Here is a 15,546-nt window from a genome sequence, read left to right on the forward strand (position 1 = left end):
TAGACATAGGTTGCCAAGTCATGCCAAGTCTTTGCAAGACTTGGCATGACTTGTGTCTCCTGGAAGAAATAAAACCTTGACTTGGCATTGTGGAGCAGAATGAGGTCCCCAATAGACTCCTAGCAGAATCCGAATCGTGAAAAGAACATATATTACTTATGGGTCCGAGAAATGATCACATTTTTAGTCAAATAATATTAAAATTTGATGAGTATCTGGTTTGGATCAGTCTTATTACAAACATAACAAGGATGAACTCACAGTTCTCTACAGTTGGCACCATTAGGTAATTAGGTAAATCTCTTGACTCTTCCATATCTGTCATGTGTCACACACACACACACACACACACACACACACACACACACACACACAATTTCTGGGGACATTACACAGACTCACATTCATTTCCAAGAGACATGCCCTAACCCTAACCTTAAAATACTTGTGCTGCTTCCATGGACACCTTAAGTCCTCACACCGTCTGCTCAAATCAGCACATGTTCTCAAAACTCAAAACTCAAAAGAAGATAAAATAAAGACTGAGTTAACTGTTCATCTGCTTTCTGACTGTTTTCATGTTTATTTGTTTTCTGTGGTTGGCCAGTTTGACTCAAAAAAGCCATAATGAACCTCAGCCCCCAAGGCTTGCCAGGGCACTTATCATGTTTATTAAACAGATATCACATCCTTAGTATCAAATGTAGCAGCTGGGTGAAATTCATTTTGCCTTGGGTGGAACTTATTTTGGGCCTGATCTCAAAGGAGCTGCCAACTGTTTTCATGCCCATTTAGGGAGTTATATAACAGAGGATAGAACTTATATGGATGGTACCACATCTTTAATTTTATTATAGGAATATGAGATGTGCCAGAGTCCTGTAATTGTAGACTACAAACATTTGGGGGCAATTCCAAAACTAAGGTCTATGCCTGCATCTGACATGGCACAAAAATAGTAAGTCGGTATAAACTCTGTTAATAAGGTGCTTTGATTTATAAGATCAAAAACACACACATAAATATACACTTCATGGTATAGATATTTGAACAATTTCAACATATTAAAGATGAATATCACTATTTAATTAAAATGTGTCGACAACTGTCCTATATTAGTGACATTTAGGGGTGAACTTTCTTTTATTTCAGAGATCTCAAATGTGCAAGTGTCCTGCAATTGAATACCAGTGGAATTTGGAAGACTTTCCAAAACAAATTCCCAAAGCTGCCAATTAATTTTAAAAAAGGGTTGTTAATATTCACAAGATGTTTCACATTCAATGTCCTCTAAATCAAGAACCTTAATAATTGGAATTGTACACAAACCATATTCTGCACTATTAAATGAATGACACAATTTAGCCATCACTTCCATGTCGGCACTTGGAGGCAGTAGCGGACCAAAATGTTGAGCTTAATACATTTTGAGGATAAGTTGATGTTCATGTTTCCTGAAGCCTCATTTGGTTTTACTGAAATGTTTTTTATGTTTGAACATGGCAACTTGCAACTTTGCTCTGTACTGCAATTCCTCCTTTGCTACACTAGAGAGACAGTTTTTTATTATTAAGTAATAAAAAATACTTCTTACTTAAAAAAAAAATAAGTAAGATGTTTTGTGAAAGCATTAATGAATATTTAAAATTTTGTGAAAGCATAAATTCATATTTAAAATTTAGACACCCAAGTTTTTTTGGTCACATCCAAGGTAGAAATAAAATCAAATTGGTATAATATTATAATGTGTCCTGCATTTCTTTTTATTTCTTTTCTTTTCTTTTTTTTTATAACAAAGAATTATGCATACCACCTCCTTAAACATCACTGCCACAAAATAAAATAAGCAACAGGATAAAAAAAAAGTCATGACCAAACCAAGTGAGAGGCTACTGCTGACCAGGCACTGCCACCCTCTATAAAAGAGGCAGCCCTGGACTCCTGCATGAACTGATAGGCTCCAACACAGGTGAGTGTATTCAGTGTGACCACAGCTTCTGCTCTTAGTCGGTAAAGTTAATGTTTGTCTAATTACTTATGCATATTGTCCACAGTTCTTTGGCAGACCTTTGTAGTAGTCTTGAGTGGACATTATTCCAAGACATTTTTTTTTTAATTTAAGAAGAAGTCTCTCCCAGACAACACAAAATTCATTAGCTTGTATAAACATCTAATACACACCCTGTCTCATGACATATATACTAAATCTTTATCAAGAGCAATACTGTTCTGGTTGTGAGGGCAGTTAAGGGGATATAATAGTTAACTTAAATGATTCAACTCAAGACAAAAAAGCAAAGACATTTTGCCACCTTTACACTTTAACTGTATTTCCACAACTAACATTTGAAAGTCGAAAAACAAACTGAAACAAGCTATTGTACTCATGTTTGCTCATCTTTTTATAGTGCCCACCAACTCCACCAGAGACCACCACTCGTTCTTTTTCGGAGCAAGTTGAGGTAAAAACACGAAATCTCCACCATCAGCTGGATAGAAGACCATAGCTATATCATGTATATATGTTAACAGTATTGCGGACTCTTCATCTTTTCAGTCTCCATTAAAGTGCCACCATGAGCACCGACGCGGAGATGGAGCAGTATGGCCCGGCGGCCATCTACCTCCGGAAGCCCGACAAGGAGAGGATTGCGGCCCAAACTGCTCCATTTGATGCAAAGACAGCCTACTTTGTGGCTGATGCAGATGAGATGTACCTCAAGGGTAAACTTGTGAAGAAAGAGGGTGGCAAAGCTACCGTGGAAACAGACAGCGGAAAGGTACATAATTCATTTTACTTTTTTCAACAAAACTCTCTGAATCTGTTTCCATCTAAGACCTTTTTGTATTGAATGATAACTGACTTTTATTTAAAATGATGTCTGAGCAAAACATTCAGTTAATTTTTCATTTGTCATTGTAATACAAATTCAAATTGTCACTGTGAACAATATTGGAATCAATCTGATGAACTTTTTTATTTGAAATGATGTCTTAGTAAAAACATCTTACTGTATTTCCTATTCAGTCTCTCACTGTAAAAGAGGATGACATCCACCCCAGGAATCCTCCAAAGTATGACAAAATTGAGGACATGGCCATGATGACCCACCTCAATGAGCCTTGCGTGTTGTATAACCTCAAAGAGCGTTATGCATCATGGATGATCTACGTGAGTTTCCACTATACTATACTAATTCAATGTATGTGTACTATTGTATATATGTGTATCTAAACATTAACACTTCATATGTTTGTGCCCTCAATGATTACAGACCTACTCTGGGTTGTTCTGCGTTGTCGTGAATCCCTACAAGTGGCTTCCTGTGTACGATGCTCAGGTTGTTGGGGCATACAGAGGCAAGAAGAGGATTGAGGCACCACCCCACATTTTCTCCATCTCTGACAATGCCTATCAGTTCATGCTCACTGGTAAGACCAAATCTACTGATATTAAAGTGTGTACATATAGAGGAGTAGAAGTTAACTTAAACATAAACTTACTGACGGAAAGCTAAAAATGAAACTTAGATGAAACATGTATGTTTGTATTTCAGATCGTGAGAACCAGTCTGTCCTGATTACGTAAGTACAAAACAAACTAACATGCTTAATCTTGATAAACTTTATGATAGTGAAGCAGAATCTTGATAATTTGTCTTTAATACCCCCAGTGGAGAATCCGGTGCTGGAAAGACTGTCAACACCAAGCGTGTCATCCAGTACTTTGCAACAATTGCAGCTCTTGGAGCTAAGAAGTCTGAGCCTACACCTGGCAAAATGCAGGTAAAATTGGTTCTTTAAGATAAAATATGTTTCACAAAGTAAAGCTAATTTGAATGCATAGCTAATATAACCTAAATCCTTTCATGCAGGGCTCTCTTGAGGATCAGATCGTTGCAGCCAACCCTCTGCTGGAGGCCTATGGTAATGCGAAGACTGTGAGGAATGACAACTCCTCTCGTTTTGTAAGTAATAGAGGAAAAACCTTCCGGCTTTTTTGTAGCTGAATTACAAACACTGATGTTTTACATTATCTGGCTGTCTAGGGTAAATTTATCAGGATCCACTTTGGCACTACTGGCAAGCTGGCTTCCGCTGATATTGAAACATGTGAGTTTCAACCATGGTTGGAAGAGATTCATTTGGACTAAAATATGATCTCTCTTAAAGTAATGCCTTATAATGTCATACAGTAATCTCAAAGTTTTTGGTTAAATTGTTATTTTTAGATCTGCTGGAGAAGTCCCGTGTCACCTTCCAGCTGTCTGCTGAGAGGAGCTACCATATCTTCTATCAGCTGATGACTGGCCACAAGCCTGAGCTCCTGGGTATGATACTACTTTAACTTAAAATAGAACTTTGAACAATATCAGAAATAAAACACCAAACAATATTATGTATTTCTGCTGTCCTCTTCTAGAGGCTCTTCTGATCACCACCAACCCCTATGACTACCCAATGATCAGCCAGGGTGAGATCACTGTCAAGAGCATCAATGATGTGGAGGAGTTCATTGCAACTGATGTAAGATTACACCTCGCAGTTTAAGATAACGCATCAAAGTTTTATATTTCAACATTTATTATATACAAAATTTACTTCCACAGACTGCAATTGACATCTTGGGCTTCACTGCTGAGGAGAAAATTGGCATCTACAAGCTGACTGGCGCTGTGATGCATCATGGCAACATGAAATTCAAGCAGAAGCAGCGCGAGGAGCAGGCTGAGCCTGATGGCACTGAGGGTAATTGCTAAAAGAATACAGTCTCATCATCTCATTATCAAGTTTTCTGCTGTGCAAAATATTACACAAGTACATGTGTATTTAGTATTTGTTGTGTTTCTCGATATCAGTGGCTGACAAAATCGCCTACCTCTTGGGCCTGAACTCAGCTGATATGCTGAAAGCTCTGTGCTACCCAAGAGTCAAGGTTGGCAACGAGATGGTGACCAAAGGTCAAACCGTGCCACAGGTAATGAAAAGGACATTTGATGTTTGAAAAAAAGGGAAATATTTGCATTTTGATAAGGAACTATTATTCTGAGAAATCCTCACACTAAAATCCTTATTTCTAGGTCAACAACGCTGTCAGTGCTCTGTGCAAGTCTATCTATGAGAAAATGTTCTTGTGGATGGTCGTCCGTATCAATGAGATGTTGGACACAAAACAGGCAAGATCTTACTTCATTGGAGTGTTGGACATCGCTGGATTTGAGATCTTCGACGTGAGTTGTCAAAAAATATCTGAGCAGTTTTAAAGTTCAACCTTATTTTGCCGCAAGATTGTAAATACCTTTCTGTAAAAACAGTTCAACAGCTTGGAGCAGCTCTGCATCAACTTCACCAATGAGAAACTGCAACAGTTCTTCAACCACCACATGTTTGTTCTGGAGCAAGAGGAGTACAAGAAAGAAGGCATTGATTGGGAGTTCATTGACTTCGGTATGGACTTGGCTGCCTGCATTGAGCTGATTGAGAAGGTAAGACAATCTGTCTGGTAGAACTGGATTCCTGTTTTTTGACTACCTTCTTTTAAATTTGACATAATTTCCCTTCAGCCAATGGGCATCTTCTCCATCCTTGAAGAGGAGTGCATGTTCCCCAAGGCTTCTGACACCACTTTCAAGAACAAGCTGCATGATCAGCATCTTGGCAAGACCAAGGCCTTTGAGAAGCCAAAGCCTGCAAAGGGCAAGGCTGAGGCTCACTTCTCCCTGGTTCACTATGCTGGTACAGTGGACTACAACATCAGTGGCTGGCTGGACAAGAACAAGGACCCCCTGAATGACTCAGTTGTTCAGCTCTACCAGAAATCTTCAAACAAACTGCTGGCTATGCTGTATGCAGCACATGCTGGAGCTGATGGTAAGAAATAAAAGTGAGCTGAGTAACGAGTAGCCTGTTAGTTTATGTTACTATGCTCAAACATGCAGTTTGAATGAGAAGATAAACCTGAGCAGAAACATATTAAATAGCTCAACAATATTGTTACAACTTCTTTGGGAAAACAGAAGCCACTGGTGGTGTAAGTTAAAGGGGTGGAGGAAATGAGAAGAGTGGTTTCTTCCAGAATGTCCATGAGTTATAAATCAATTTTCCACTGAGGATGCTCTGTCCTTTTAATGCAATTGAATTGTTTTGCAAAACAGAGGCTGCTGGTGGCAAGAAGGGTGGCAAGAAGAAGGGTGGCTCCTTCCAGACTGTGTCTGCTCTTTTCAGAGTATGTATTCTTTCAAATTCTTGAATTACAATTGAAAAACTCATCTGGAAAAAAACTGACCCATTATGTGCTCATCCACAGGAGAACTTGGGCAAGCTGATGACCAACTTGAGGAGCACTCACCCTCACTTTGTGCGCTGCCTGATCCCCAATGAAACAAAGACCCCAGGTAAGAAACGCATGAGCCAGTTCTGTGTACATTGCATTGCATTACAGAAATGTTTTAATACAATATCTTTACAATGTACAGGTCTTATGGAGAACTTCTTGGTCATCCACCAGCTGAGGTGTAATGGTGTGCTGGAGGGCATCAGAATCTGCAGAAAGGGCTTCCCCAGCAGAATCCTCTATGGTGACTTCAAGCAGAGGTGACTTTAAAGTGACTTTTCAAGTTATCATGGTGTAATAATAACAATATTAATAATTTTCAGTTGATGCATGACAAATTCAAAAGATTTTGTGATAGAAGTGGCCAAGATCTAAATGCATCTAAGCAACAGTGTAACTTTCCTTGTAGATACAAAGTATTGAATGCCAGTGTCATCCCTGAGGGACAGTTCATTGACAACAAGAAAGCTTCAGAGAAGCTGCTGGGCTCCATTGATGTGGACCACACTCAGTACAAGTTTGGACACACAAAGGTTCGTCAATATTAATAGATTTAGTCATCCTGTTCTATCCATGTGTGCAGTTGAGTACTCATCTCTTTCATTTGGCAACACAGGTGTTCTTCAAGGCTGGTCTGCTGGGTACCCTGGAGGAGATGAGAGATGAGAAACTGGCTGAGCTGGTGACCATGACTCAGGCTCTTTGCAGAGGATATGTCATGAGGAAAGAGTTTGTTAAGATGATGGAGAGGAGGTAGGATTATCACATACTATACTAAACGGATACAAAGCGATATTAATAACAATATTTATCTAAGATTTTAGTTGGATTAAAACCATCAAATGTATTACAAAATGCCACTGTTGTAAAATTATGTTTTCTTTTGATTTTTGCAGAGAATCTATCTTTTCAATCCAGTACAACGTCCGTTCATTCATGAATGTGAAGAACTGGCCATGGCTGAAACTGTACTTCAAGATCAAGCCTATGCTGAAGAGTGCTGAGACTGAGAAGGAGCTGTTGCAGATGAAGGAGAACTATGATAAGATGCAAACAGACCTGGCTGCTGCCCTGGCCAAGAAGAAGGAACTGGAGGAGAAGATGGTTTCCCTGCTGCAGGAAAAGAATGACCTGCAACTCCAAGTGGCTGCAGTAAGTAGGAAACAAAAGAAAGTTTGATTCTATCACATACTTCATACTAATAGAAGAAGTGTCTTCTAAAACCAAACAATGTGAAAATCTTCATTGAGCAAAATAATGAACATATTGTATGTTCAAACTGTACTATAGGAAGTTGAGAATCTCGGTGATGCTGAGGAGAGGTGTGAGGGACTCATTAAGAGTAAGATCCAGCTCGAGGCCAAACTCAAAGAGTCAAATGAGAGACTGGAGGATGAAGAGGAAATCAATGCTGAGCTGACTGCCAAGAAGAGGAAGCTGGAGGATGAATGCTCTGAGCTGAAGAAAGACATTGATGACCTGGAGCTCACCTTGGCTAAAGTGGAGAAGGAGAAACATGCCACAGAAAACAAGGTTCACATAACCTGAAATATACACTAATACAAAATGTTGACATGATTCTATCAGTTTAAAATATGCATAGATATTGATGTTAACAAAAAAACACTTATTCTATTTTTGTATTCCTTTTTCAGGTGAAAAACCTGACTGAGGAGATGGCATCTCAAGATGAGTCTATTGCCAAGTTAACCAAGGAGAAGAAAGCCCTCCAAGAGGCCCACCAGCAAACACTTGATGATCTGCAGGCAGAGGAAGACAAAGTCAACACTCTGACCAAGGCCAAGACAAAGCTGGAGCAGCAAGTGGACGATGTAAGAAAATACATACTTGGTATTGACACTCTTTCTTTAGAATTCATTAAATCAGCTAACATTAACTGTTACCTTATAGCTTGAGGGATCCCTGGAGCAAGAGAAGAAGCTCCGCATGGACCTTGAGAGAGCCAAGAGGAAGCTTGAAGGAGATCTGAAACTGGCCCAGGAATCCATAATGGATCTGGAGAATGACAAGCAGCAATCTGACGAGAAAATCAAGAAGTAAGTTTTTTGTTTGTTTTAGGTTATTAATCCTTTCAGTATCTCACACATTACACTCCAACAACAGTTCAAACTGTGACAGCAAAACTTTTCTTGGAAACTTCATTAAGGAAAGACTTCGAGATCAGCCAGTTCCTCAGCAAGATTGAGGATGAACAGTCTCTTGGTGCTCAGCTTCAGAAGAAGATCAAGGAGCTCCAGGTAATGTATTTCAAATTAGTATGAAAATCAGTGAATCAATAACAACATGCTCAAGGTAATAAGCCTTCTTGATATTACTACCATCAAATCTAGGCTCGTATTGAGGAGCTGGAGGAAGAGATTGAGGCTGAGAGAGCTGCTCGGGCCAAGGTTGAGAAGCAGAGAGCTGACCTGTCCAGGGAGCTTGAGGAGATCAGTGAGAGGCTTGAGGAGGCTGGTGGAGCAACAGCTGCTCAGATTGAGATGAACAAGAAGCGTGAAGCTGAGTTCCAGAAGCTGCGTCGCGATCTTGAGGAGTCGACCCTGCAGCATGAAGCCACCGCTGCAACTCTCCGCAAGAAGCAGGCTGACAGTGTTGCAGAGCTGGGAGAGCAGATCGACAACCTCCAGCGTGTCAAGCAGAAGCTGGAGAAGGAGAAGAGCGAGTACAAGATGGAGATTGATGACCTCTCCAGCAACATGGAGGCTGTTGCTAAGTCAAAGGTGTGGGGTTTGTTTAGAAGTGGGGGATTTCCCTCTTTCAACATGTCAGGAATAAAAAAGCAGATATACAAGAGTACTTAGAATAAAGAATATAACCATAAGTGTAGCACTTGTCACCCTTGTGTTTAAGTCATCACTGATTATTCAGTATAACAATCGCTTTAATGTACTGCTCGGAAGATAAAGTATTCAACAGTTTAATTTCATGTTTTTAAATGTATAATGTTTTGTTGTTGATAGGGCAACTTGGAGAAAATGTGCAGAACTCTTGAGGACCAGTTGAGTGAACTCAAAGCCAAAAATGATGAGAATGTTCGCCAGCTGAATGACGTTAATGGACAGAAGGCAAGACTTCAGACAGAGAACGGTGAGTTTGTCATAAATGACACACGTACATATTTAGTGGTATCACATAAGTTTAATGGTGTCCTGTACTGTAGAAATAAACTGTTGAAAATCACGAGAATAATCTTCGCCAATAATACATGAATGTTTTGTCATTCAGGTGAGTTCTCTCGCCAGCTTGAGGAGAAGGAAGCTCTTGTTTCCCAGCTGACCAGGGGCAAGCAAGCCTTCACTCAGCAGATTGAGGAGCTGAAGAGGCACGTTGAGGAGGAAGTGAAGGTATCATCATCAAATCAACTGACTTATCCATACAGTATTTAGATGTAATAGGTTTATTAAAATATCCGTCTGACCTGGACTGTGTGCTTAACAGGCCAAGAACGCCCTGGCCCACAGTGTTCAGTCATCCCGCCATGACTGCGATCTGCTCAGAGAGCAGTTTGAGGAGGAGCAGGAGGCCAAGGCTGAGCTGCAGAGAGGCATGTCCAAGGCCAACAGTGAGGTGGCTCAGTGGAGATCCAAATATGAGACCGATGCTATCCAGCGCACTGAGGAGCTGGAGGAGGCAAAGTACATTACCCTTTTTACTTTTTCATAGAGAAATTATTTTTTGCTATCTTTTGTTCAGTTAAGCACAAGTAAATTCTTCTTGATTACAGGAAAAAGCTTGCCCAGCGCCTGCAGGATGCTGAGGAATCCATTGAGGCTGTGAACTCCAAGTGTGCCTCTTTGGAGAAGACCAAGCAGAGGCTGCAGGGTGAGGTGGAGGACCTCATGATTGATGTGGAGAGAGCTAATGCTCTGGCTGCCAACCTTGACAAGAAGCAGAGGAACTTTGATAAGGTAAATGGTTAAACTGGTAATCAAAACCAATTTTGTCACAAGAAACAGACATCCATATAATTAACTAAGCATTTAACAAACCAATTCTAGGTCCTGGCAGAATGGAAACAGAAGTATGAGGAGGGCCAGGCAGAGCTGGAAGGAGCTCAGAAGGAGGCTCGCTCTCTCAGCACTGAACTGTTCAAGATGAAGAACTCTTATGAGGAGGCTCTGGATCATCTGGAGACCATGAAGAGAGAGAACAAGAACCTGCAGCGTACGCCAGTCTTACTATATTTATTGTTACTATTATAGCAATTCTTGTTTGATGTCTAGTACTGTTGCTTAGGAGTTTTTGTGGTGGTCAAAGCCTTGACACATACAATTTCCTGGATATTACTTACTCTAACTATGTTTGTCTTTGGTTGCTTTATAGAGGAGATCTCCGATCTGATTGAGCAGATTGGTGAGACTGGAAAAACTATCCATGAGCTGGAGAAAGGCAAGAAGACTGTGGAGACTGAGAAATCTGAAATTCAGTCAGCACTGGAGGAAGCTGAGGTAATATATTTTACAATTACAGATTTTTTTTTTTGTTGAAACAAAAATAAACTAGTACATGCCAGTATCCATACTTTTGTTAACATTATTTATTAAATAAATTAAAGGGTACACTGGAGCATGAGGAGGCCAAGATTCTCCGTGTCCAGCTTGAGCTCAACCAGATCAAAGGAGAGATTGACAGGAAGCTTGCAGAGAAGGATGAGGAGATGGAGCAGATCAAGAGGAACAGCCAGAGGGTGATTGACTCCATGCAGAGCACTCTTGATTCTGAGGTCAGGAGCAGGAATGATGCCCTGAGAGTCAAGAAGAAGATGGAGGGAGACCTGAATGAGATGGAGATTCAGCTGAGCCATGCCAACAGGCAGGCTGCTGAGGCCCAGAAACAGCTGAGGAATGTCCAGGGACAGCTCAAGGTGAGGTTTATATTATAATTTACTTAAAAAGTGATACAAAGAGTACAGACAGTTGATTGTTTTTTTTTCTTTTGTTGTCAGGATGCCCAACTGCACCTTGATGATGCTGTCAGAGGACAGGAGGACATGAAGGAGCAGGTTGCCATGGTGGAGCGCAGAAATGGCCTGATGGTGGCTGAGATTGATGAGCTGAGAGTCGCTCTGGACCAGACAGAGAGAGGACGCAAAGTGGCTGAGCAGGAGCTGGTTGATGCTAGTGAGCGTGTTGGACTGCTTCACTCTCAGGTTTGTTTTCAATAATTCACAAAACACTATCATTTTGACAATATATAATAAATATCATATTAAACATGTCTTTTCTTAAACCTTCAGAACACCAGTCTCATGAACACCAAGAAGAAGCTCGAGTCTGACCTTGTCCAGGTTCAGGGTGAAGTGGATGATTCTGTTCAGGAAGCAAGAAATGCTGAGGAGAAAGCCAAAAAGGCTATCACTGATGTGAGTTTGCATCTGTGCCTCTGCTACTTTAGAAATAATTTCACTGCTATATGCTGTAATTGCACTTATAATGCACTGATATTATATATTGAATTTGTATTATTTCAGGCTGCCATGATGGCTGAGGAGCTGAAGAAGGAGCAGGACACCAGTGCTCACCTGGAGAGGATGAAGAAGAACCTGGAGGTCACTGTCAAGGACCTGCAGCACCGTCTGGATGAGGCTGAGAACCTCGCCATGAAGGGCGGCAAGAAGCAGCTCCAGAAACTGGAGTCCAGGGTATGAAATGCTTAGACTTTAAATTCTCCTAATATTTTTAAGATGTAATTTACACTTTCAATGAATAAATTCAGCCTTTCACAGTACTAAAATTCTTCAGTGGATTAATCATCATAATTTTACAGGTGCGCGAGCTGGAGTCTGAAGTTGAAGCCGAACAGAGACGTGGAGCTGATGCTGTTAAGGGAGTCCGCAAATATGAGAGGAGAGTGAAGGAGCTGACCTACCAGGTGATTTAAGATTAAACTATATTGAATTCTTAACATTCTGTCTCCATGCTTCATTGGTAACAATTCTTTGTTTGTCTAGACTGAGGAGGACAAGAAGAATGTCAACAGACTTCAGGATCTGGTGGACAAGCTGCAGCTCAAAGTCAAGTCATACAAGAGACAGTCTGAGGAGGCTGTAAGTCAAATATTTTGTGATGTCACACAAGGGAAAGTAGCACAAATAAATAATGACATAAATAAACTATATTAATATAATAGAGTATATAAAATACAACATACTTTTACTCCAAACCTTTCACAGGAGGAGCAGGCCAACTCCCACATGTCCAGACTGAGGAAGGTTCAGCATGAGCTGGAGGAGGCTCAGGAGCGCGCTGACATCGCTGAGTCCCAGGTCAACAAGCTGAGAGCCAAGAGCCGTGAGGCTGGAAAGGTAACCCTTTATGTGATCGAATGTTTTGGAAAAATATTATAAGGGCATTTTAAGATTATTCATGAAATTCATAAACTAAATGTATTCTTTATACCATTATTTACTAATTTCGCATAGATGGTATTAATGTGATGAATTCACTTTAAAAAAAACTAACATCTAACTAACCGTATGAGATAGATGGCTTAAATGTTAGTAATACATGATGAATCATTTGCTTTTTCTCTTTTTGCTTTTTTGCAGTCTGAGAGTGCTGAATAAGAGACACCATCCCCCTAAAGCCTTTTAACAGTGCATAAAATATGACCCAACTGTTAAATTGTCTTCTTGTAATGTCAATAAACTGTATCCTCATGATTTAACAGTATTTACTCTGTATTGTTTACTCTCTATTTTCTCTATATTACCCCGGCAGGATTGTGTGTGGTTGTTTGTCAGTAGAAAGCTTGCCTGGTAGGCTTAGGCAGCTCTTAACATCTTCTTTCTCTTTGAACAATAATGATTCATGTGCACAGGGCGAGGTCTAGTCAAGTATTTAGAGAATTTCTGCTGTGTGTTCCCCATAGGTGCTTTTTGCTTGAGTGACAGCCGCAGATTCAGCCTTCAAATCACATTCACATTTTACACAAGAATACAGCATAGGCAAGATCTAACCTGCAAAACACACAAGTAATTTCCATTTTCATATTGGAGTTACAATACAAAGAGAAGGATAATACAAATTGTCAGTACACTTCACTAAACTATTAACAAAAATATGGTTAGCATTCTATATTACATGAAATTAATATTCTATTTATGGATAGAGAATGCCTTTAATTAATCTCTGAGCTGGGATAGCATCATATTCAACAGAATATGCACATTTTCAAGAATATCTTTGTTTGAAATTAAGTTGTAGTATCTCTACATTATATGAGAAAAAACTCAATATATTGTATATGCTACTTTATACTCCATATTAACATGAAGATGGTCCAGTTGGCTGACTTTGACCATTTACTTTCCATGAGTGTAACACAAAAATAATAAGATGAAGCAGTACACATGTTGAATGCAAAACATCCCAATATGACAGCCTGAATTTTATTGAAAGGCTTTAATGAGTAAATCCAACAATGAATGCCACAATAACTCCACAGGTTTTATCTGGACAATCTTCCCCATAACAGTGGTCTTACTTGGAATCAGAGCTGGTGTTCAATTAGTGCTGAAATAGAAAAACTGACATAATCCAACTGAAAGTATTCAAGGTAGTACCAGTGGGGAACTAACTAAAAACTGTTACTGATGTAAGACTATTACACCTTTTTAAATTTCTAACTTTTTACACAATCAGTCCTTGTGCACTATGGCAAATCTAAATCCTTCTTACAGTGTAGCTTGATGAATTGTAATAAATGCAGGTGCTAGGAGTATGACAAAGCAACAAGTCAGCATATGTTATTACTGTCAAAAACCCTAATAGATTATTTAATGAGAAAGAAAGAAAAAGAAGTCAACATGTCCAGATTGCAGCATCTTAAATATTAATATTTTTTTGGTTTCTTTAATCCTCTATGACAGTAAACTGAATATTCTTAGGTTGTGAGTAAAACAAGACATTTAAGGACATACACTCAGACTTTGGAAAACACTGACATTGTTCACAGTTTTCTTACATTTTAAAACAAACAACTAATGATCTATTAATTGAGAATATAATATGAAAATAATCATTAGTTTCAGCCCCACAGTCTATCACAGCTAATTTAGAAACAAAATACTTTTTTGAAACTCACAGTAGTCAGTCTCTTAGAGTAAAATTAGCATGCCATACAACATTTCCTTTGAACCCAAGCAGTTTCAGAGTTTTCAGCAGTAAGAAAACAAACCCAGAGCATCCATCTATACATCCAGCAAAGGGCTTCTTCAAACACATACTGTACAAGTAATAGTTACTGAATCCATTGGTTATACACATCACTGTATCTGTCATGTAGTAAAGCAGGACATAGACCTTTGTGGTTAAAACAGAAGTCACATATTACTGAAATCAGTCAGCTATATAACATCTTATGTGGAGTCTCTGCCATCAGTTTATGCTTGCAGTCATTTGAGGCCAGGCTTTAAAATGCCTTTCTATTTTTGATCAAGCTCCTTACCCTAATTGAAAATGTAGACCGTCATCAAATAAATGATACAGGGCCATTACAATATCTGATATCTCCCTCACAGCACATATCATACCCATATTAAGTATGTTACACGAAGAATTTAAAAAGCTGCCAAAGTTCTATTTTAATAAAACCAAGAGTTAAATTAAAGCCACTAATTGAAATGCACAGAATATTGAACAGACTATTATATTTAGGCAGTTTGTATATTCTAATAAAAGTTTAGCTGGATTTACATGTAAAAGTCTAGATGTTGGATAACAGGCACAAAAAATGTGTCTCATAAATGTAAACTAATGGTATGTTCACTTTTATACGGTAATGCCGGTAAGTCAAACAATTTTCAGTCATGCACAACTAGCTAATAGAAGTAAAAGACAACCCAAAACCTTCCTTTGTCACATTTGTCATGCTTTTTTATTTTTCTGACACATATACCCTTTCAGATTCATATGTGAAACCCATTCAAAATACAGTGATTCAGAAAACTTGGAATCTCATTTAAAATGCTTTGACAGCTGCTCCTAAGTCAATTATATATATATTTCATCATATACAGTGCAGCTGATAAGTTCAGTGATTTGTCCAAAGAATATTTCTGACATTAATGATGCATTTAATGATTTCTGGGTGTCATGAAACAATTGCTACACATAGTTTAGAATGATATCAACAAAAAGGCAACCATGCAAAAGACTGAGTCTTAGAAAATGTGTTCCTAAGTTGAGCCA

The 15,546-nt window shown here is 39.2% G+C and overlaps 2 protein-coding genes across 2 annotated transcripts in view; one reads left to right on the top strand and one right to left on the bottom strand.

Annotated features, from left to right (window-relative positions):
- Positions 1 to 12,631, bottom strand: part of xab2 (XPA binding protein 2) — a 36,588-nt gene extending 23,957 nt beyond the window's left edge. The window contains exon 1 of the mRNA XM_084743408.1: positions 12,506 to 12,631. Within this exon, the coding sequence (XP_084599534.1) occupies positions 12,506 to 12,550 (45 nt within the window). The 5' untranslated portion in view covers positions 12,551 to 12,631. The remainder of the gene's footprint in view (positions 1 to 12,505) is intronic.
- Positions 1,912 to 13,026, top strand: LOC146309366 (myosin heavy chain, fast skeletal muscle-like). The gene is made up of 41 exons (XM_084743419.1): positions 1,912 to 1,969; positions 2,409 to 2,462; positions 2,558 to 2,780; positions 3,029 to 3,172; positions 3,276 to 3,432; positions 3,558 to 3,585; positions 3,675 to 3,786; positions 3,876 to 3,968; positions 4,050 to 4,113; positions 4,233 to 4,331; positions 4,424 to 4,527; positions 4,611 to 4,749; positions 4,860 to 4,978; positions 5,082 to 5,231; positions 5,316 to 5,486; positions 5,565 to 5,871; positions 6,156 to 6,226; positions 6,308 to 6,395; positions 6,477 to 6,594; positions 6,744 to 6,867; positions 6,951 to 7,087; positions 7,231 to 7,486; positions 7,625 to 7,867; positions 7,990 to 8,166; positions 8,246 to 8,391; positions 8,502 to 8,592; positions 8,686 to 9,075; positions 9,316 to 9,442; positions 9,581 to 9,699; positions 9,794 to 9,990; positions 10,080 to 10,263; positions 10,354 to 10,519; positions 10,679 to 10,803; positions 10,911 to 11,219; positions 11,301 to 11,504; positions 11,592 to 11,717; positions 11,826 to 11,996; positions 12,122 to 12,226; positions 12,306 to 12,401; positions 12,528 to 12,659; positions 12,903 to 13,026. The coding sequence occupies exons 3-41, from the start codon at positions 2,577 to 2,579 to the stop codon at positions 12,918 to 12,920; spliced, it is 5,811 nt and encodes a 1,936-aa protein (XP_084599545.1). The 5' UTR covers positions 1,912 to 1,969; positions 2,409 to 2,462; positions 2,558 to 2,576; the 3' UTR covers positions 12,921 to 13,026.
- Positions 13,027 to 15,546: the final 2,520 nt, after the last annotated feature.

Source organism: Lutjanus erythropterus, chromosome 19 (assembly GCF_056507025.1).
Source record: "Lutjanus erythropterus isolate fLutEry1 chromosome 19, fLutEry1.hap2, whole genome shotgun sequence".
Classification (NCBI taxonomy): Eukaryota; Metazoa; Chordata; class Actinopteri; order Lutjaniformes; family Lutjanidae; genus Lutjanus; species Lutjanus erythropterus.

Excerpts from the sequence above, each read along its gene's own strand:
- LOC146309366 (XM_084743419.1), top strand. The coding sequence starts at position 2,577 with ATGAGCACCGACGCGGAGATGGAGCAGTATGGCCCGGCGGCCATCTAC. Across the intron at positions 5,487-5,564 it reads GCATTGAGCTGATTGAGAAG|CCAATGGGCATCTTCTCCAT; the intron begins GTAAGACAATCT and ends ATTTCCCTTCAG. Across the intron at positions 9,700-9,793 it reads ACGTTGAGGAGGAAGTGAAG|GCCAAGAACGCCCTGGCCCA; the intron begins GTATCATCATCA and ends TGTGCTTAACAG.